This window comes from Poecilia mexicana, unplaced genomic scaffold (genome assembly GCF_051168715.1).
Source record: "Poecilia mexicana isolate PSO_F unplaced genomic scaffold, ASM5116871v1 scaffold_5, whole genome shotgun sequence".
NCBI lineage: Eukaryota > Metazoa > Chordata > Actinopteri > Cyprinodontiformes > Poeciliidae > Poecilia > Poecilia mexicana.
In genome coordinates, this window is record NW_028263374.1 from 29,004,480 (window position 1) to 29,027,885 (window position 23,406).

The 23,406-nt window shown below is 38.9% G+C and overlaps 1 protein-coding gene across 1 annotated transcript in view; it reads left to right on the forward strand.

Moving 5' to 3' along the window:
* Positions 1–23,406, forward strand: part of LOC106908910 (receptor-type tyrosine-protein phosphatase T-like) — a 46,791-nt gene that overhangs the window by 8,307 nt on the left and 15,078 nt on the right. The window contains exons 3-4 of the mRNA XM_088005868.1: positions 4,324–4,433; positions 21,004–21,205. Of these exons, the coding sequence (XP_087861994.1) occupies positions 4,383–4,433; positions 21,004–21,205 (253 nt within the window). The 5' untranslated portion in view covers positions 4,324–4,382. The remainder of the gene's footprint in view (positions 1–4,323; positions 4,434–21,003; positions 21,206–23,406) is intronic.

The window sequence follows — 23,406 nt, forward strand, 5'->3', positions numbered from 1 at the left end:
CCGTCTTTATGCCCTCATTTATCACTACTACAGTGCAGAAAGATGATCTTCCGACACAATGACTGACATTTTATAATCCTTTCATCATAGAAGGTCAAGATCAGACAAGTAGAACAAAAACAATTACTTTGGTTAGAAATGTTTTAGTCATAAACTCCTGCCGTTAAGTTTGGTCAAAGCCAAATATGTATGGAAAAAGAATAAAAATCAAAACCCAAGTCTAAAGCACCTGTCTAAATTCACAAAAGCATGGAAAAACTAAAATATGCTCTGTAATCCCTTGATTATAGTGTGAAATGTAATCCAGCAGCACTGCTGCTTACTCCCTACTGCTTATAACAAATTGTTTATTCATTATTTTTCTCAGAGGATTAACCTCTGATTATTGTGGCATCTTGAACCACATGAATTACAAATACTACTGGATTTATATGGAAAACAATTGATTTTTAAAAAAAAAACATGACAATATAAAAAAAATAATAGAACTTATAATGGTAGAAATCAGCATAAAAATACTTGCTTATCTATGCAGATGTTTTTTAAAAGTATAGGAAATGAAGCTAATGCTAAAGTTAGCTCTTCTGCTAAATACCATGTTGGTATGGCACGTTAGCATAAAGAACTAATCTTATATTAGTTCTTTAGGATTAGCACAACTAACTTTTTAGCTTGCGTTGCCCACCACTGCTGGAGTATTTTAAACGTTGTTCTTTTTAAGTATGAGTTAAGAGTTAAGAAGGAATAAACCCTGAAATGGGATTTGGACAAAGGAGAAAACAGATTCATTACGTGCCAGTAATGACAGTTTGAGTTCAGCTCAGGACACAAGGAAGGATTTGGAGAGAAATAACGGAAACAAAGGAGAGAATCACACATAGAAAACAGAGCTGCCCGCATAATGAGGCAGAGCATTCAATGTGTGGCACGATGGAAGTTAATCAAGTTATGATTAATGTGTTACAGCTGCTGTTATCTTTTCAATGAAGACTGTTTTTCTCCGTCTCTGCCTCCGAGGAGCGAAGGAACACACACGTTCACACAGAAACAGAGGAAGAGAGACAAACAGCAGATAAGACGGAGCCAGAGCCGCTCAGACTCACAGGTGTCGAGGGCGGCTCGGGCTGCACACCAACACCAGATATCCTCAGACATTAAGGCAGACATTGTTTCAGAGAAGATAAGAGCGAGCACAGACGTCAGACACACGCTCCAATGATAAGGTGTTGAATGAAATAGCAGTTTGTAATTGCATTTTTTTGTTAGGGTAATTTGATGCACTCCACAGGCTGGGCCCTTAATCAACACCTTGGAATTACTTATCAAAATCTTCCGACAGTTTCCTAAAATGTTTGTGTATTCATGAGCGCATCGCCACATCTGACTCACAAGGCTTTTTTACTTTTCTACTCTGTGTTCCTGTGATTTTCTTTTTATGATGTCCAGCCAAATGTGGACGTCTGAGCATCATGGAAACGGTATCAGGGAAGTTTTCTAATGTCAAAAAGAACATTGAGCTTCTCTTGTTTGGCTTTGACCGCCGTATGTTTCTCCTACGGTGGAGTCCGTCTTGGCTTCCTTATCAGGTTGATTAAGCAGATGTTGGGTAGAAATCTGAACTATGTGATCTACCTTCCTTCTCAAATGTCACCCAGAATTGTTTCTATGCCAAAACAGAGGTGCTTTTTTCCAAGAGGCTCACTTCTTACCCAACCAAAGCAGCTGCCGACATGAACATAGTCGTGGATGATCGAATAACCAGAGAACATCATTTTCTGTTGTGCTCTTAAACCTTTTCTTGTCATTCCTCTGAAAATTTGTTTTCAACTTCCTATGAATCAGCTTAGAAACATGCAAGGTCATCTCTCTGTTCTCATGAAACGCTTGTCTCTGATGAGTACACAGTATGTAAAGGTTGATAGAACAGGACTGATTTCGTTTCAAAGCAAGTCCAAATCCAAACACCAAGACTCGCGTACGAAGCTGCTGGCCTTTTCCATCTGCTTTGTTGTTCTCTGAAACATTTTTCTGACTTTTTTTCTCGCAATTTATGATTCAAAACAAGATTCAGAGGAGATTTTACTGCAGCTGCTTGCTCCAACTCTGGATGATCCTTCTGATAATCTTAAAACATCGACCAGGAAAATGTGAAACCTTGTTTAAAAATTGCATAACCCTTAATTCAGTTCATCCCGGCATAATTCAGAAATATATTTATGCTTATTATTTCATGTTTTCCCAAGAAAGATTAAAATTTGTTGCTTTCATTTGCTACTTTTTATTGTTGTTTGATTATTTTTAGCAACTAAATTATGTGCTTGAAAAGCAGTGTGCATGAAAATATAGACTCATCTAGCTGAACTGAAAATGTTTTTGCTGTTGCTTAAATGTTGTAAAATAGAAATTCAGACACGATGAATCCTGGATTTAAATTCCTACAGAATATAATCAGCCTTCTGACCTTCTAACATGGAAACCTGCAGAATTAATCCCCACTTTGCAGTTTAATGATTAACATTAGAAATGCTCAAAAATGAGACACAACCTTTTTTTTTTCACTTCAACCTGAGTAGCACCTTAAGCACAACAAACAAAATAAGTCTTTGGAGTTTTTCTTCCTCCTGGCTACATTTTATACAGTTCACACCTGTCAGTGTGTTTCTGTTTATGTGTGTAGTTTTGGTTGTGCATGTTTAACATGCTGTTACTTCTCCCAGACAAGGTGTCTGACACTCCCCTCCCCGTCTGTACACCTTAGTAGAGTGTGAAATACGTTGTGTTCCTGAAAAGACACACACAAATACTCTCCCTGCTCTGTTACTAGGTAGAGTTTGCTGTTTACTAAGCTGAGCCTGTGTTACAGCGTTCAACCTGCTGCCCTTAAATGGTTTTGGACAGTAACGATGTAAAGTCACTGAGCTGGATGTTAAGAAAGAAAAAAGCTTTGAGTGATTGAAATAAAAGCACAAAGGTGAACATTTCTATCTTATTAGTCATTTGAATGAATCTGTAATTGACTTTGTAAATTGACACATTTTTTTCTGAAGCAAATGCAAGATTGTTTCCCAGTAGTGAGTCAAAAATCCGCCTGCAGTTCGTGGAAATCAGCGTGCCGGCTGTCTTTTTGTCTCAGCAGTCGTTCCATTATTCTGTCTGCAGGATTATTCCCTGCATGCCTTCATTACAGCCTGTCTGTCTTCCTTTAGCTTAGGAAGTGCCTTCTTTAATTTCTACAAATAGCCGGGCTCGTACTAAACGTATCCCAACGTGAGCCACGTTTCATCAGGACCCCCATTAAGAGCTCAGCAGACGTTCTCAACTTTTCTCTTAGATTTAATCAGAAAGTTACAAATGTCACAAAAATGATTTTCATTCTGAGGACTTTGATAACAACAGCATCACTTAAATGCAGCAAGTAATCCAGAAACCTAAAGTTTTAGTAATATAATACGAAGGAAATGTTTTCTTCCACATGACATTTCTAATTTGCAGATTGAAACTGAAGCTTTGCTTTGAAGGAAAAAGCAGCAATTAAAGATTTATTTTCAGAAATGCAGTCCTTCTAAAAAGGTTGTTAGATTTAATTGGAGGAACTAAATTGCAAAAACTGAAATTAAATTTTAGATGCTTTTGAGAATTTATCTCAAATCTTCTTTTTCAATGTTGAATAACTTTAATTTCACATTTTTCTCCAACTCTCAAAGCTTGGCAACTTATTTTTGTTTCATTAGAAGAGTTTTCTAAATTTCTGTGAAATACATGAATGTCATGCACATTATTATTGAAACCCCAACTTTAACTGTGTAAAAATTTAATCGTCATAAACTACATTAATCTCACAAGTGTTTTAAGAGCATCATAGCCTCAAAGGTTTCTTCAGTCTCCCATAGAGCAGTCAAAGCATTTCAAAAAAAATGAAAAACTGATGGAAAGAAATGTGAGATTCGTCCAGGAGAGTAAAATGTAAGCCATTTTTGTTGCAGTTGTTGTGGAATAAAGAGAAGCAAAAATCATCTGCAGAGGATTGAGAAAAGTTGTGCTGAGCAGTGAATCACCGATCTGCATGGGAGATGACACTGAAGCTGGAAACGAGAAACGAGTTTAAAACTTTCAAAGAGGTTTTATCAAACAGAATCGATCTGTTAACTGTTGTGAATTGAAGATACTAGAATTCCTCAAAGTCTGACGAAGTGTTATGAGGGACAACATTTACACACAAGTTACACACAACAGCAAGACACCATGGCTGCAGCAAGGAGTGTGAAAATGTATGAAATATGGTGAAATACAAAATGAATGAAAAAGAAATCATTTATTTTGCAGTACCCGGGTCGGTGCCGGTGGAGTCGCTGCAGAATACTCCATATGAAGAGAAGATCTTCATGCAGTGGAAAGCTCCCAATGAGACCAACGGGGTCATCACTCTGTATGAGGTAAGCAGTTCAGGTCGCTAGTTTGGATTATTTCTGGGAGATTTTAAACGTGACCTATTAAGGTTCCTTGAACAAGTTAGGATAAATTTCTGCAGGTGAACAAAACATGTTTATTATATTCTTTGTACAAAATCAGTCTTAGATTATGAGATTTTACTCTGCCCAGTTCTGTCTATTGTGAGCGTCTTGTCACTTTAAATCTAAACAAGCTGCTGCTGGCCACACCCCCAACTCAATGTTCACACTCGCACGTAAAAATGGCTGCAAAAAGATGCACAATAATACAACTGTACATCTTTGAAAAGCAGAAGTAGAGCCTCTTGCACAATCAACAAAAATACAGCAAGTGGTTTCTGGACGGTGAGTCAATAACAACAATACTTCTCCAGCAGCCATTGTACAGCATATTCAGCGGGAAAACCAGTTGACCAAACGTGCTGGAGCTCAGCTTGGGTTGCTAGGTAAAGGGCTGGAGTTCGCTGAGGTTGCTAGGCGAGGAGCAGTGCCTGTAATTTTCCAGACACCAAAAAACATTAACTTAACAACCTACTTCCAAAAAACGGCTGGGTGTTTTTTTGTTTGTTTTTTTTTATAAGTGGCTTGGCTGTTTTTGGAAGAAGTAGAAACCCAATGGAAGAACAAAAACATGCAAGCTATAAATTTTGCATAACATATTACATTTAAGGCCAAAATTCACCATAGGGTTAATTTTTGTGCCAATGCCATATCTACATGTGATTTACAAAGCAGATGGCTGTAATGATGTTCTGCTGTACTCATGCTGATTTGAGGGATTTGTAATCTCGCTGCATCGCGTTGCAGTTCTGCACACCTCTGCCAGTGGAGGGAGGTGGAAGACGCTTTCAAAGCTCATCCCAAACCACAGACTGATGTGTCAGACATATTCTCTTCACATGAACATGCGAAACCTCCCTGTCAGCTGGGACTTCCAGGATCCGGAGAAACCGGAGCTGTGCTGTGAAAGCAAAGTTGTTGTTATAACACTGTCAGTTCATGATTCATCAAATGTAAAATCCATTCATGAATAGATGGAAGAAATTAAAGGGTAAGTTTAAAGTTTTAAACGTTGAGAGATTGTGAACCTGAAAGAAAGTTAAAGGCCTTTAGAGTTTGAGTTTATGAGTGTGTGAGGACGACTCTGGTGAATTCCTAGGAATGTGGTTGTAGGGTGTTTATTCAGGTTGAACTTGAGTTTAACCCTCTACCTAATGAATTATTGACCGGCTCTCCTCTGTCTGCTTGTGATATCACTGCATCAAGAACCTGCCTCTTAGAAGAGAAGCTGCCGTGTGTGTGTGGTCAGAGATGCTTCGCTTTAGTTGCCCTCCAAGCTGCCAGACTTCCTCTGATATTTTAAAGTGGTCATGATCAATACTTCTCTGGGCTTTCTGAAGTTTTTCTTCCGTTTGACGTCTTTTCACTAATTTTCTTAAAATATCAGGTATAAAATATCTGGATGGAATCAGTTGAATCTGATATTTATTAGACTTACAACTGTATGTGCATATACACACATTACTGTCATTAACATTGTATTATATAGATTTTGATTTTATTTTTGTGTAGCAGTGAAAACCTCCATTCTCTTGCTTCAGAGTTCATCAGGAGTTTCCTGGCGTAGTTGCAGCTGAATATTCAACGACGCTTTTCAAACAGAAAAAGTTGAGTTCATTTACGTTGGTTTAGTTCCAGGCACTGACACGGCGGCATCCATAAAACATCAACAGAGCTAACCTCAGCCTGTTTAACACAAAAACAGTGTTATCCTGTCCAAGTATCAAACAGGACCTGAACCTTCGCCCTCAGAAGAAAAGATTATGGAATAAGATGTTTTTGGCATGAAATGGAAACATTGTAAGTTTTAAATCAACACAGACTGACTGCTAGTCACAGAGATCAGTCAGAGTTTGAGTTATTTGAATACACAGACATCAAAGTATGATTGGAGGGGACACATTGAGTCTATTAAACATGATGACTATGTATGTACCGACTGTAAAGCATGGTAGTGGCAGCATCATGCTGCGTTTGATCATGCGGTGTACCAGGTGTACAGTTATGGGATGCCAGATTCATAGACATAAAGTGGAAACTTTGACATACCTGGTTGTTCCAAGAGGAAAATGATCTAAAACACATTAAAATGGACGAACAACAACATGAGGCGTTTCTCGTTTCAGGACGAAACTTTGAGATATTTCCGCTTTTCTGTTTGATGAAGAGATTTATGTCCGATGGTGGAGCAGTTCACCGTTTTCCAGCGGTGATCAGTGACCGCACACTTATAGGTGTGTAGAGTTGACAAAAATGATACTCTGTAGTAGGACGACTTCACTGTACTGTAAATGGCCTCCCAATGAAGCCTGTAGTAAGACTAATGAAGTACTAAATGTTAGCAAAACGCAACGTTAAAAAGTAGCTTTGCTATTAGCTAGTGCACTAGCCTACCTGTGTTGGAAGAAACCCTTCATAACATGATTTGAGATTTAAAATAATCAGACAGACAAAATGATAAAGTTCTGTGCAAATTCTGGATTTATAATGACTAAATAAAAAATACAAATAACATAATTATAAAATACTAAATTCAGGCAGAAAATACATTCTTAAAAATGCAACCAATACTTAGAGTGGATATTGCAAGTTAGTGAGATACTTCTAGTGATGATATCTGCTGTTTACTGTGTCTTATTGATCTCCAAATGGCTCAGCAGTTAGAAATGAACATCAAGACAAGAAAGTCCAGTCTCAGTACACTTTTTATTAGTAAAGTAAAGGTAAAAAGTACAATGTAGTAAAACTACCCCTGAAATATGTTTTCATTCCACATGTAGCTGTACTTCAGTCTTCTCTGCATCTGTTCTGCTTCCCACTGAGCTCAGAACTGCTGTGAAGGTCTGATGAAGTCAGCTAAACAACCTTGTTCGTAGAAATCTTACTGAAGTACATAAATGCATCTTTCTGAACAAGTTTCCAAATGGAAAACAGAGAGAACAGTCATCTTCGGTGTAGTAAAGTGAAACCTGTGTTGAATGTAGCGTCTCATCGGAGGGCAGTGTCTTTTCCTCGCTCGTCCTTCCAGGACGTATTTTTTCCTTTATCCTGAGTCCTTTCTGCCTCTTGGCATCAGTCTGTCTCTTGTCTCATTCTGTGCAGCACAAAGACGCTCCATATCATTTCTGAGGCCTCCATTAGACCTCGACTGAGAGCTGAAAAAATCCTCTAAGCCTCCTGGGACCATCATCAATTTTGTCTTGTTTTCTGTTGATTTCATTAATATCAATCTAAGCTCCCTCCGCGGCGAGCGGAGGCGGCACATCTCTGCATCATCTGTTAAACATATCAGAGGCTGAACACAATGCTCCGCTATTAGAGATAATTACTATAATTGCAGCTATTGACAGGATTAAAGGCATCATCTGCAACATCTGAAGGGGCTCTTGTTGTGTCCCATCCTGCTCTGTTGTCTTATATTTTCTTTCTTTTTTTTTCAACCCGCTCAGTGTCCCTTGCTTTTCAGGCTGGAAACCTGATGAATTACACCTAGGACAAAAAGGAGGAGGGGGGGTAAAGGAAAGCGATGGGGTGGGTTGGATAGATTTGTGGAGGTGGAGAGTGGTATGGAGAGATAAGGGGGGAGGAGGAGTATCAGGACAGAACGGGGAGATAAAGCAGGAGGCGAGGAAGTGGAAATGTGTCCAAAAGAAGCATGGTGTCGCGTGATTGGAGGAATAAATCAGTGTGCAAATACGATCACTTCATCTCCTGGATCTGTTACTATAATTGCGGCTAATTACAGGATTAAAGGACACATCTGGGGCAGATCTGAAGGGCCGGCCTCCTCCCGTCCAGACTCCCTCTGCTCCTCTGTCCAGCTCAAAATGGGCTTCATGTCTGGGGAGCAGATAATGGAAGGAGTGCCTTTGAGGACTGGAGAGTGGAAAAACATTATTAATTCTCAGTAATATAAACATTTAATACGTTTTGAAAAGGCAAGATTTGTTAGACGGATAAAGTAAAAACTAGTGCTGTTGATCGATTAATCACTGGTGTTGTGATTAATCATGATTAATCATGATTAATCATGGTAATCATGTAAAGCACTTTGAAATGCCTTGCTGCTGAAATGTGCCATACAAATAAAATTTGATTGATTGATAAATAAAATTACCTTTACCTTTAAGGGAAACTTACTCCACTACACCCGCTTGCAAGTAGTAGGAAAGTCATTCAGGGGACAACTGACAGATAACATCCATTTTATTTTCTAGTTCTTGGGTGCTCCGCCCCTTTCTGATGTCGCCCTGGGCAACTGCCATATACCCTCTATCAAAAACTGCCTCTGTAAGCACGTTTTCAAATAATGTTTAAGAAAATGTTTTGTCTCAAACCAGACATGTCCAACGATGATCAGCTGTCCAGATTGTTATATTCAGGAAGGTTTAAAGGAAGCCATTTTGTTTTAAACGTTAGTTTAGAAACGTCCCTCTGCATTTATTTCATATGAAAGTTGTGCGATGAGATGAACGCTGCTTGTCCTCATCCGGCTGAGTGACCGGCATAATTCATGCAGGTGATGCACATTCAGGCTCATGATGCAACACAAGAAAGTTGTAAACTTTTTAACTTTTGTTGTCTGCTGTTGTGTAAAATTTCACCTTCGCTGTCGTTCATGTGTGTCAAACCCGTCATTATGTAATATTAACGCATTAAAATGTTCATATCAATGGCATGCTCTTAACGCGTTAACGTTGGCAGCCCCGGTAAAAGCCTTTGTCTCGCTGGTTAAACTGGGTCTTTGCAGTCTTCCCCTGCTCTCTCCGACCTTTCAGATAATACTCAGATAGCTCCAGTTTCTGAAGCGAGAGCGGAGAAGCACTCAGAAGCACACTTGGCTCAGATCATGACCCTGTCAATCCCTTCTCTGATTGCAGCATCAAACCACTGAAGCGTCCCAGGTTCCCCCTGCTAACGCTTACCTCCCTGCTGCTGTCTGCAGAGTTATTTCTGAACCCCTGCTTGCATAACAGACGCTGCTGCTGCTGCTGCTGATGACATTGATTAGGAAAAAAAAAGCGCATCATCAGATCATGGCTCTGCTGATTTGTTTTGACCAGTGGAAGATTATTTTTTTCCTGTTGTTTTCATCTTAATTTAGAAGGCACCACTTGCTAGCTTAGAGCCTCTGGTGTTTCTTCTGAAATGATCAAGAGAAGTCAGGCCATGGAAAATGTTTACATATTATTGGAGGTAAATCTGTAGTTGGTACTTTTCCTAATTATGCTACCTATGAAAAACATTTAAACCCCCTTGATGTGATTTGACAAGTTGTTTTCTATTGTTCTCTGTTTTTCAGTTAGCGCTCCCACAGCACTGGAGAAACTCAGGACACCTACACAAACAGCTAAATTAATAAAAGTCTGTTATAGTGAACGTGTCAAGAAAGTTCTAATTGAACTTAAGAAAGGGCTTGGAAAAAAAGAGATGCATTGTTCTGACTCAAAGCAGAGAAATGACTGAACTTAAATGGGTCACATAAAGTTTGGTTTCATGATTTTTCTTGATCCTGTGAAATACACAGAACAATATTAATTGAAATATTTATTCCTTTATAGTTTCATTTCCATTTATACGTTTTGTACATTGAAGAGTCGGGATTGTTTTCTGCCTTCCCTCTGTCTTTCCACCACTGTGATAAGACAATATTTGAACCTCAAAAACAAAAATATGATCGTGTTTAGGATTGTGCCGCTCGTCTGGAGAGCTGCATTAGTTCTGCTTGGTTCTTTTTATAGACCGCTCAGGTTTAAACATTGCATTTCCTCTGGTTTTGGATCCTTACTTTTAGACAGTTATGATACGTAAAGCGGAAACAAAACATTGTTTTTACAACTGGGAGCGGCTGATTAGCATCTGAAAACCTGAACTACGACCTCAAAACCCAGAGGAACTGAAAAGCAGAACCTGAGGCCTTTTCAGATTTGATGCATGACTTTCTGCCTCATTGCCACAATGCCTCTGAAGATTTGGATGATATAAACTAAGATATTTAATTTCCCTTTAAGATAAAGTATTTGAATATAATTGAATATTTATGTAGATATAAATGAATATGTGGCCACTAGAAGCTCAGTCTTTCTTTGATGCCTTTGGTTTTTGATGCCACCATGTTTTTTTTCCTCTATTCCCATCTGTTTGTCTGATTAAACCAGCGATCCTTTGGGCCATAAGAACCAGAGACTCGGCATTTTTCTGGAACTTCAATTTCTCTACATTATTCCATAATCAGGTTTCAAGTTCTGTATGTTTGCAGCCTCAAAACCAATGCAGGCACCATATCTTCCTTGCTATCTGGTGGAAGATTTTAAATATCCAGATAGTTACAGAAAATGAAAAATCTGTTGCTTTCTCTCTCTAAACAGCAAGCAGGGAAACTTTAACCACATCTAAGCCATTCAGAAATTTTGACAACAATAAATGACTGAGAGGATTGAAATTTTGAATCACTTTTAGCTGGCCTAAATTAAGTCTAAAGACATGGCTGGAAAAGAAAAATGGGAGCATTTAGCTGACAAACCTTTAAACCGTTTAATCCACCACAGTAAAGCAACAGGCAACTAGTCCGGTGAGTAGCTGTTGCTGCCTGATCCGGTGTGAATAACTTTGCTCTCCCATTCCTCTCTCCTCAAGCAGTCTTTAATCAATCACAGAGATCAATACCGGCAGCCAGCCTGACATTTATTTCTGTTTCTCTGTTCCAAACTGTTGATTTCTGTAGCAGCTGCAGATGTTTAGTGAAGTCAGTCTCCCTCCTTATCGCTCTTTCCTGGGAATGAAAAAGATTGCTTTTTATCAGGAGAGCAGGATTCATGAGATGATCTCAGTGCTGACCTTTAAATTTATAACTTCCTGACCAACTTCATCATTAAGCAAAAAGTTGTCTGACTCAGTTTACTGTACATGATTCTGCTTTAAAGTAAGATTGTTTTTTTTTTTTTTAATTAAAATGTACAGACCTCGCCTTACTTTACCAAGCTTATTTCTGTAAATGGACATTTATTCTAAATAAGGGATTTTTACAAGAAAAAAAACTTTATAACATTTTTTTTTAGAAACTATTAATTTTTCAGAACAATTCAAAGCAAATGTTTTCTTATTTCACTACAAACTGAAATCTTCATGTAAATTGTTTTCAGTTGAGATTTGGAAGTTGTTTAAATGCCTGATCCTGTCAGAAACCTTTAAAGACAACACATCACTTCTTACTGACAAGAACAAAGATTAATGACAAAAATATGAGCTTGACTTTAACAGACAAAGCCAGAAAAACATCTAATAAATAAACAGACTGCAGCAATACAAATATACTGCCCAACAAAGCATAATTAATATAATAAATGCCTTTTAATGGACAGCTTAACAGTTCGTATTAGAGGTTTTATTTTATTAGTCTGGTGTAAAACTGAGATCTTCTAATTTAAAAGTTACAAGCTGTTTCCTTCCTACCATTTCCAAAGACACTTGGGGATTTTTTTTCTATTGCATTTTCTTCATGGATCAATTTAATTGGTTACATAAACTTATTAAGACAGTGTCGTTTTATAACAAACACCAAATAAAGTAACCAATAAAAAAATGCTAGGGATAAACATCCAAAAATTCAGTACAGGATAAGCTTGAATGAGACACTTCTCATCACAAAGGGGCCTTTTAGTGACGGGCTCCCTGACCACATTGAACACCCAAGAGGACCACAAAACTCTAATTTTCTCCTTCGTCGCTGTCTGTACTTTCTTTCTGTGTATTGTGTTTCATTTTAGTCAATGAACTATATTTAGAGTTGCTGTTTTGGGCCTTGACCTTTTTTACTCCGTTACACGGTGTCTTCTTGCATGAGAAGGAGGCGGGATCCTTTACATTTGTTTGTACGCAGCATTAAAATACAGACATACTTTTAGTCTTTTTGTACAAAACATGCTCTATCCAGTCTGCTATGAAATAAATTTATACTTTGTTTGTGGCCCTGAGTGTCTCAGTGTAAGGCTGCATTCACATCAACTCTGATTTAATCAAACTCTAGGTAGTTTTTCTAGGAAGTCCGGTTTGTTTGGCAAAGTGTGAATGTGCAATCGAACTCTGATGTGCACCAAAAAAATAACCCCTGATCCACCTAAAAACCTCGGCCTTTTTTCTGTTGACGTGAACTCTGGTGCAGGTTGAATGCACATATGGATGCTCCAGAAGCAGGAAGTGAACTGCAGCGCAGGGCATTCTGGGTAGATGCAACCAAAGCTAATTCTTTTTTGGTGAATCACTAGTGGAAGAAATGGCTCATGGTCAAAAGAGGAATCCTAGAACCATCAAAATCTGACGCCACTCCATGTTTGTTTTGTGAAGTTCAGTGTCGTCTTTAGCGGTTTGTGTGTCGTTTTCTTCAGTAGTTCCTGGTGCAGCGCCCCCACAGGTGACGGGGGAGAAAACAGGTCGGGAACAGGATGCAATGCAGTGTGAAAACATTTTACATTATGTTTAAATTCTTCTTTCCTCTTGTCAATGAAGACAGAATTTAAGAGTCAACTGTTTCTGTTTAAAAAGTAGGGAAACTGAAAAACTTCCAGGATTTCTTCTAAATAGGACTGGACAGTAAAACAATAAGAATATAAATCGTGATAAACATGTGATCAGTATCAATAGATCTGATAGAATATTCAATATGTAGAATACTCTCTGAGCTGTAATGCAGAACCTAAAGCATTCTGGGAAATGTAGGCAGTGGAAAGACTTCAGCTGCTCAACCTCACTGAGCTAAGCAAGGTGAGTCAACCAACTGACTCTTTGGTTACCTAGCAACTCTCTCACTCTTTGGTTACCTAGCAACTCTCTCACTCTTTGGTTACCTAGCAACAAACTGTGAGTAACTTGAGCAGCAGCAGTTTAAGGTTTCGCCTCTGTGCCTCATAATTGCTTAATACTAAAGCTGTGGGGTGAAAACTGTGGATAAAAGAAAAAAGGTCATGTCACAACATGGAAGTATCTAGAATATTTAAAACAAAAAACTAATAATTATCCATCTACTGATATGAAATGTTTATATCATAATATATTTTTCAGCCATATTGCCTTTTGTCATGGCTACTGCAGGGTGTTGATCTTCTTCACATCTGTCTGCTCCAGAGGAGACGTTTCACGAGACTGCAGATATACAATGCTGTCTTAATATGTAAAATTATACCATTTCTAATGAAATGAACATTAAAAAACAAAGTTTTTTTAAATGCATGTTTTAAAAGGTCCTGGATGTTTTACAGAGGGAGATTTCTAATGGCCAGAGATCACACAATAATCTGACAGTCATCAGGTGATATTGAGGGACTCATCAGTAAACACAGGAACAGAAAACAGATGACTGATACGTCAGCATTGTGCCTGTTTTCTTTCCCCTAAGTGTAACACATTCGACAGAAAACGCTTCAGCTGAAGTGTGGATCTGTGACGAGGAGCTCGTCAGCCGCGTCTTTAATGTGGGGATGAGCGAAGAGGGGAGCTCACGTTCCTACATCAGCTTCAAGGAGGCGAGCGCCCGTGTCTGCTGTCGCTCGTCTTAACTTGGCTGGCAGGAAGTTGCAGTGTGGATGTCAAGCGATCGTTGCTGGGACGATGATTTAGGCCGATTCCTGTCAAACTGTCAGCAGCATCTCTGATCACCTTCTCCAGGGCGAGCTCTGCTTCTGTTCTTTGATTTCTTCGTGGTTGGTTGTTGATATCGATGGAAGCCCTTTGGTTCTCAGTGACAAGATACAGGAGCTTTTCTGGGATCTTGTATGTTGTCTTTGTTTTAGGGCTGTTAACGCGTTGATGCATTAATCTGAAAACTTTAACAAGTTATTACATGAAATCAGATTAATTGTGAACCAGTGTTTGGACCTAAAAACCTCTCTCCTTTGGAGGGGCACCTCTTCTCAAGGAAGACAGCAGGTTTTCCTTGACAAGAGGTAGTTCAGCAGTTTTCAGCACCTGCTGTGGTTCAGCAGCTTCCTCTGAGCTCAACGAGCAAGAGTGAAAAGTGACACAACAGAAGACGGCAACAAAACTTTAACATTTTTCAACTTTCTTGTGTTGCGTAGCTCACCTGCATGTTCACATGTGAAGTTTCCCATGCATGAAGAGTGTGATTAATCTGGTTACATTTTTGAATCAGTTGACATCACTACTTTTTTTAATGATATATTCTCGGAACTCGTCAGACTTTAGTTGGACTATTCAGTTCTGGTATTTGTTGGAGGACAAGAGACATTTTGTTGGGGGAAATTGTTTTTTTTTGCCTCCTTACTCGTATTCTCCAGAATGTCTCAACATTTGAGAAGTTGTTGGGAACAGCCTGCCCCAAATGGAAACCTCTAAAAGTGGCAGCAAGTTGAAACAATAGGTGGCTGGTGGCTTACCGAGCGAGGCAGCAGGTGTCAGCACACGCAGTGGTGAGGACAGGAAGACAGAGGACGTTCAGGAGGTTATATATATTCCACCTGGAAGAAAGTATTCTGAGCTTTAAAGCAGCGTTGCAACATAAGGGCTGCATGCTAATTCTGGCAGCATAAGCTATGATGGGACAGACAGGAGTTTCCAAATCCAGAAACATGGCTTTGATTTTGAAACTGCATTATCTTTTATGTTTATGGTTGCTGTTTTTTTCAAGCTGTGGATTTTAAAATCATTATGTAACAAATAGAAACAAATGTCAGATTGGCCAAGTCCTGTAAAACGTTTGAAAAGACGTAGTTATTGTCCATTCATACGATCTTTTTTCTAGCTTTTAACGGTTATTCTTTTTTTTACAGAAAATGTTAAATTACTTAAAGCATGAATATTATGAATATAATCTTACAAGATGATAGTCCTTATAGATCACTGGATGTTCTTATTTCTTTTTTAGATAATCACCTTAAACAGAGGTTTTGCTGTAGCAATGAAAAATATTATGTTTGAAAGCCTGAATTAAGTGCATTATTTATTTATTATTACTTTTTTTTTTGCATAAACCTCAGTTTTCTTCTCATGAGATTCTTTGGCCGTTTTTGCAGCATATGCATAAAATAAAATGCATAAACAATATAGAAAGTGCTTCTCCACTGCATATTGCAGAGCATTCAGCAGGGCTGATGAAACATTATTGGAAACGTAGAGACAGAAAAATATGAATACCAGGCAAAACACTCCAGGTAGGTAAATGAATACACTGAAAAGGCAAAAGATGAGCTTATTAATGATAAAAGCTTTCCATGCAGAGTTGAGTGTTGCTGTACAGAACCAGTGACGAGTCACACTTTAAATCTCAGTATTCATCGTTTTATGCAATGGAACAACATGTAATGTCTTGATCGCTGATGTCTGTGAAATATGAACAGTTTTACTGGACGTCCGTAACGGTGCTGTGTTTTATTCGATAGAGGGAGCGTTTAGGTTCACACTCAACCAAAGGTTCAGGCTAATAAACCTTTTGGCATGGATACATTTTTAAGGTTGCATCCTCATTAAACAAACTCTTGTTCATTTGTCTAGAAAGTCCAGTTCATTTGGAGAGGTGTGAATGCAAATTCAATCGAACTCTAAACTGCCTACACAACTGTAGCACAGGGGATTCTGGGTAAACACAACCAAAACAAATGCGCTAGCTTAGCGCTAGCATGAGAGAAATCCCCCAACTGTTAAAATCTTCTTTCCTGTTTATACTTTGTTCAGAAGGAAGTTGCGCTCAGTGTCGTCTTCAGAGGTTTTAGGGTCGTTTCCTTCAGGAGTTTTTGTTGCAGCGCCCCACAGGGGCAGCCAGCTGCTGAAAGTGTTTGGTTGGTTTGACTCAGTGTTGTGTGAAAGAGAACCGCAGCAGCTGAAAATGTAACAAACGTTGCAGTTTTGGTCCCCAGTTGAACTGATTTTTTACCAAACTATCAGGTGTGTAAACATCATCAGATTGTTTTTTGAATTTATAAATAAGTTTGGGTTTACAAGGCTTTTAAATGTCTCGTTAACAGCAGCAGGATTTATTTATTTTTTCTGGAAACTTTCTTAATGCATTCAATAAATCTACTGGAAATCGTCCAGCCCATCTATGTGAATGTGTCGGTGGAGCCTATAAACTTTTAACCAACCTGCTTGTATTGTCACTTTGTAAGGACATTTAGTCTTTTCAGGTGGTTTTTTTTATCTGACTCACTATCTCAACTCTTTTCCATTTTGTCCTCCATATTCTCTATTTATGTTCCTCTCCTCCTCCGTTTCTGCCCACTAATTCAATCACACCCCCACACATAAGCACACCTTCCCTCTGGTGAGTTATCCCCCACAGACGCACACTCTATTACCCAAGATGCACTATCCCATTGCGCGCCGGCCTTTTCATTGGCCAATAAAACAACCTGAGCTTTACGGCTCTACCGATTCGGAGTACATCAACCACAGGGAGTCAGGGAGAGAGGAAGAAAGGGAGCAGGAGAAAAATGGTGGAAAGATGGAGAGATAGCAGAGAATGGGCAGGCGGAGGAATTGAAAATGGTGTGAAAAAAGACATGGGAAGAGAAAATGCCATTAGGAGTAATAAAATGAAGAAAGATTGTCCTCTTACTAAGCCTGGAAAAAGATGGAAAAAGTGAGCAGGGTAAGAGCAAACTGTAGACAGAGGGAGAGAGCAAAGCCCATAAAAATATAGAGCCATTCATGACTTATAAAATAAGGGCCATTGATGTGCAAACCAAAACTGCAGCATAGATGAAATAGATGATATTTTATTGTTCCAGCCCCTAAGTCCCAGCCTGTATAAATAGCTATTGATCCTCCATGTATTATTCAGCCGGCGAACTTTGAAGCCGGGGAGACGTCAGATGCCTGTGGAAGTCAGTCTGTCACTCTCTCTGCTCCATTTTACACTTTTGTCGTCTATTGGTTAAAGGTTTAATGCAATTTTTTTCAGCTTAAGAAGAATCTTGGACTTAGATGGTTTTGTGACAGAGAAAAGAAGTTTAAACATTTTATTTGTTTTTCTCTATTTGGTTAAATTTCAGTAATTTGTTAGAGTAGCAGTATGTAGCTTTATGTATATAATTCCTTTTTACATTTTTGTTAAAACTGTCACCGTGTCGTGACAGGATGGTAGGAGACAGAAAATCAGTGAAAAAAGTTCAGCTCCTCTGCCTTCTCCCAATGCTAACTAGAAACGACCAATCAGAGCCAGGAGGCAGCTATTAGCAAACACCTGGTGGGACTGCGCTTCTGCTGCGCTCAGTCTCAGTCCAACGCTCATAAGAAATGGCTGTAAACGGCACAGTGAGGAGTAGCATAGTGATGATGCCCTGAAGGCAAAGCGTAGGAAAGAGCAGGAGCTTCTTAAAGAGAAAGAGGCCCAATTTCAACAGATGAAAGCACAAAATCGAATTTATCTTAAGTTACGTTTGATTATATTTTCCATTTTTACAACAACTGAAGGTAACATAGTTATTTGATTGTGCTGTAAAATGTTCCTGTGAAACCCATAACGCCGTCCCTTTAAGGTTTCTCATGCAGATGGAGGAAGGAAGATGGAGCGAAGCAGAACTCCATGGCAGCATTTTTCATCTCGCTCTGCCCTTAACTGAGTTACTCACCTGAAACGTCAAGCTTGAATATAAAGATCACGGAAAAATCAGCTGACATCCAAATCTGTCTAACCAGCCCAAACTCCATCCATCATATAAAGTGCAAGTCACAGGAATATCTGATGGAGAGGGGATTTTCTCAACAGCTGCTCATGCTGCATTCAGGTGCAGCTGGGACACCGAGCTGTTGAAAATCAAACGAAGTCTGAAGTAATTTAAACTTATTTTATCCTCTAATATAAACAGTTTTTCAAATCTGTGCTTGAAAATCAGACTAAATCTTTAGTGGATTCTATACTTTGGACTTTAAGTTTTAGAACATAATATAGTCAGAAATGAAGCATAATAAAAACATACCCATCTGTCAATAGAGATTTTGACGAGGTTATAAACCTTTAAATACATTCGTAAAATAGAAATTTAGACCTGAAACCTGAAACAAATATGAAACATTTAAAAAACTGCAAGTTCAATCCCACTGACACTGACACACAAGACACAGGGCTAAAATAAAAAATATCACATTTGGAGGCATAAACAGCAAATGCAGACAAAACTTTGGCACAAAAAAATGAATTAAATTATTATTAAATATGTTTAAATGTTTATTATCACATTCTATCTAGACTTTCCCTGGAGAAGAAACCATTAAAAGTGACCAGATGTTGTTTTAGTCTGGAAATGCAACTTGTCTGTTTCAGTTTTGATTAATTTGGTGGCTGAGATCTGAAGCTCCATAAAGGTCTGCTTCTTTTCATTCAAATAAAAACTCACACTTGAAACTTTCCACTAAATTCCCAGAATAGCCACACAAAATGTGTGTGTGGGGGTGTTTTCAATGCTGTGGACTGTAAAACACAAAATCCTGTTTTTGGTCTAGTTTCTATTGCAAATATCTTTTGTTCTGGAAATGTCCTCAAACATTTCCTAAATAAATAATACTGTACCTTTTATATTATAAAGCTGAGCTCTATTCAAGTCATTAAATATAATTTTTTTCTTTGCATTTCTCTCTGAGCAGCGTTCCTGTCCGGTCCTCCTCTGTCCTGTCTCACATCCATGCAGACAGTCACACGTTCACACATCACCGTTCCAGCCTGCAGGCTCGGCTGAAGTGAGGCAGCCAGCTGTCGGTGCTTTTGATTCGGCTCTGTTAATGGAGTGACAAGGGCCCGTCTGACGTCCAAGGGTGTGAAGTGCTGAGATGGTCCTGCTGCTGCCTCGCTCCACCAAACACCCACACACACATTTCCAGCCTCCCAGCTACCCGTTTCCTGCACAACATCCATCTACATCACTTGTTACCACTTTTCATTTTGCTCTTTCAAGCTTTCAATGTAACTTTCAGGACATCCCTGAACCTTCTGCAATGATTTCATCATCCTTTCATGAACTTCTTTTTTGTAATTTTGTGCATTTATATTATATTGTAAATAATGTAACTTGGAATTATGGAGTCTCTGCTCAGTCACTGTAATCTTCACATTTTGATTTATTAGTATTACTTTGGCCAAACCGTTCCCAGTTGTTACTGTCACTGTTTTGATCGGCATGTAAACAAAAAATAAATCTGCCTCCATTTGGTGAAGAAGGAAGTTGCGCTCAGCTTCTTCTTTAGAGGTTTTTGGGTCGTTTCCTTCAGTTGTTGTCGCTGCAGCGCCCCCTCAGGCCAGGAGGGGAACATGTGGTCAAAGGGTTTGGTTGGTTTGACTGCAGTGAGAAAGAGAACCACAGCAGCTGGAGATGGAACAAATGTTGCTGTTTTGATGAAAATACACTTACATATTTGTGATCCCACATGGGGAACTGCTGTTCTAGATTATACTAATTGGTTTAACTATTTGTAATTGTCTATGTGTTGCTGGCAGTCATGGCCAGGTTTGTCTTGAAAAAGAGATTATACCTGGTTAAATGAAGGTTACATACATTAAAAAATGCTCAGACTTGGTAATGTATTTTGCTCAGATTATTGGAGAATGTTTTTCATTGAAAGGGTTTATTTAGGCTCACCAGTGTCTGCCCTGCTGCCACCTAATTGCTCCATTTATGTAGATCTGCACGTCAGCCTGAGACCCTCTCATACTGACACACACGCACTTTGTTGAAATGCGTTGAAACACTCTTTTACCCCCCAGTCAGTAGTTCTGCTGCCTTTCACAGCAGCAGCTGTTACACATGCATGTTTGACCGTGTCCATGCGTGGAACCATTGATGTGTGGAAAGTCGCCAACAGCAGCGACATTGACAGTTCTTTTAAAAAGTACCGCTGAAGCATTTCTGACGGTTTAGTCGACTGGGTCGATTTGTTCAGTCGGCTTCATTGTCAGAGTGGAGATCATGTGGAGACGCACTGACCTGCTGCAAATAGCTAACACCACTTTAACTCCAAAATTGATCAGTGCGATGTTTAACAGCCAATTTAATACTTCAGGATTGATTTAGTGGGTTTGCTTTGACGTGACAGTTGGAGGTGGCTGGACATTAAACAATGATGGTTGCTGATTGTTTTCAGAAGGGAATCAAACATGAAGAAAATCAAATATGTATCTAAGGTCCAGCTTTCTTTTGATGTTTTACCTTTTAAAGAATAAAATATGAGTTGGTAAAAGTGAATTATTTTGTCAGAATCTGAAAAGAAATACAAATATTGTTATTATAATTCTGGGGCTGACTTTATAAAAACAACTAGGTAGAAATGAAGTCCAGTTAGAACAGACAGAGTTTAGAATCATCCCAGTTATAAAGAGTTGTTCATTTTTATTTATTTTATTTGACAAATAATTCATTGATTTCCAGATAATTTGATGTGATGGTGTGTCTTTCCTCCAAACATCTTCAGCTTGCTAAGATGCTAACCTAGTTCTAGTGTAAAAATAAAGAGAAAAGAAGAGCAAACAGAATAGAAACGTCCTTGTTTCTGTCTTCAGATCACGTACAAGGCCCTGAGCTCCCTGGATCCCAGTGCTGACCTGACGACCCAGAGGGGACGAGTGTTCAAGCTGAGGAACGAGACCCATCATCTGTTTGTCGGCCTTTACCCTGGAACCACCTACTTCTTCACCCTGAAAGCCTCCACCAACAAGGGCTTCGGTCCGCCCGTCACCACACGCATTACCACAAAGATCGCAGGTAAACTTTGTTTCTGTCTTTGTCCCTTTGGGGTTTTTTCTCATCACTGCAGCCTCATTTTCCAGCCACCGTTGAGCCGACACGTCAGCCTCTTTCTCTCTGAATGAGTCCGTCTCTGTGTTTGTTTGACTGACTGGCAGCTTTATGACATTCTCTCCATTTGTAATCCTGTTTATATCAACACGCATCAGTCCACATCAAATGTCAGTGGCGTCACCAAGAAGCAGAAAAAAACAAACCACAATACGACATTTCTACATAAGAATCACAGAACTTCTCCATTTTTCTTCTCGCTGTTTGTGGAAGGTTGTCCTTTGTCATTTTAATGGAGAATGACTGATAACACCATAAAAGCTCTTTTGTTTGTGAATCTCTTTGCCTTTTATATCTGACTCAGTCGTCCTCATTCTACTCATTGTTTTTAGATTCCCATTTACTTTGTTTTTATTCCTTTTTCTTATTTCTGTCTATTTTACTCTTTTCTTGTACTTAACCTTTCACTGTTGCTCTGTCAGTTGTAAAGCTTCCTAAAAATAAAAACTTAAATTACATTTAAACATGCTGTTGCTTTGTTGCTGCTGAGCAACAAAGCAAATTGACATAAATGAAAAAAGTACATTTTTAATTAATTTGCTATGTTTTTGTACAGAAACTATCTACTTCTGTAGATAACGAGTTAGTTACTTATCATGTCCCAAGTGTGAGAATTGATTAAACAGTGGTGAAGGTTTAACCATAAATCACTAAACATAAACATTAGTTCTGCTATAGCAGCACTACTGGCTGCTAACATTAGCAGAAGCTAATGCTAAAGCGCTAACTTATTTGTGTTGATGCCCACCATGTGTCAGTGACACAACATAGAAAATCCTCCTCAACAAGGCCAGGTTATTTGCTGCACACCTACTTGTGCGCTACTTGTGATTCTTTGGAACAGAACTTCAACTCGGGTTTCAGTTTTTTGTTGAGATTTTCTAACTCTGGTTCTGATTCAGGCTCATTGGGATTTGTTGAGAAAGCATGCAGCGCATCAGTAGCTTTTAAACTATTTTATGATGCATTCTGGGTACAGAATAAACATCATTTGCTACACCAAACGGTGGGTGGGGTTCATGTCGAGAGGAAACAGAAGTGCTGCGTCATCACCTGTTTCAAAATAACAGCATGAATATGAAAGTATCTTGAACACAGATGATGAATTTTAATCAACTGAACGTTTACAAAAACCTGCACGTTAAAATTTACTCCAAAAAATTAATTTAGAGGAAGTTAAATGCGTCAAACGTTTTTAAAGTTAGCAAAAATGCTGAAGTGCTAAACAAAATAATTAGCTCCGCTATTAGCACATTAGCAGAGCTCATAGTGATTAGAAATCCTGCTTTGTTTTCACAGATATTCAGATGTGAAATTTGTGCAGTGAGAACAACAGTCCTTTCTGAAAATGTTATAAAGTGTTTTTTAAACTTGAAGCTGGACAAAAACTCTTAAATTTAGTTCATGTATTAAACTTTCCTGTCAGTATTAAGCCGGTTCTTCAGTTCTTCCACAGATTAAGCTGAGTTCAGTCCCACGTGTCATCGGCTTGTTCCAAACATCGTCCTTCCTGTCAACACTTGCCGGGATTTTTAGCGTGACCTTTCCACTGAGCCTCCTTCCTTCAATCATTCCTACTAATCTCAACAGCATCTTGATATAAGTAGAAAAAATAACATGTGCCGTCCACACATAAAAGATATGTCTCCCTCCAAATGTCACGCCATCCTTAATCTCCATTATCTCATTCGGGGTCCAAAGAACAGCGAGATTTTAAATTAAAAGCTGCAGATAGATGAAGATGGATGGACAGATGAGAAAGAGGCGGAGGGGGGTGGATTTGTGTTAATAACCTCCGTGTCGTAACAATCCCAAGTGTTGCTGTTTCACTCAGACATTTTACTCTGCACCTTCGGTATAAGGCTGTGACAGATGGCCGTGCTGTAAAGTCTCTCAGTGAAACATTCATCTGTCTTTTCATTGCATTTTTCAGCACCTGATGAGATTATTGTGATCACGATATGAAACTGGAACGCCATAACAAAGTAATCCAAAGTTTGAGGCTGTGATAGGGAGACGCATTAACGGTTTTCTTCTTACAAAATGTATGAAACCAAAATGAATTGTTTGGGATTTCTTCAATCAGAACAGAAGCGGTTCTGTCCCTA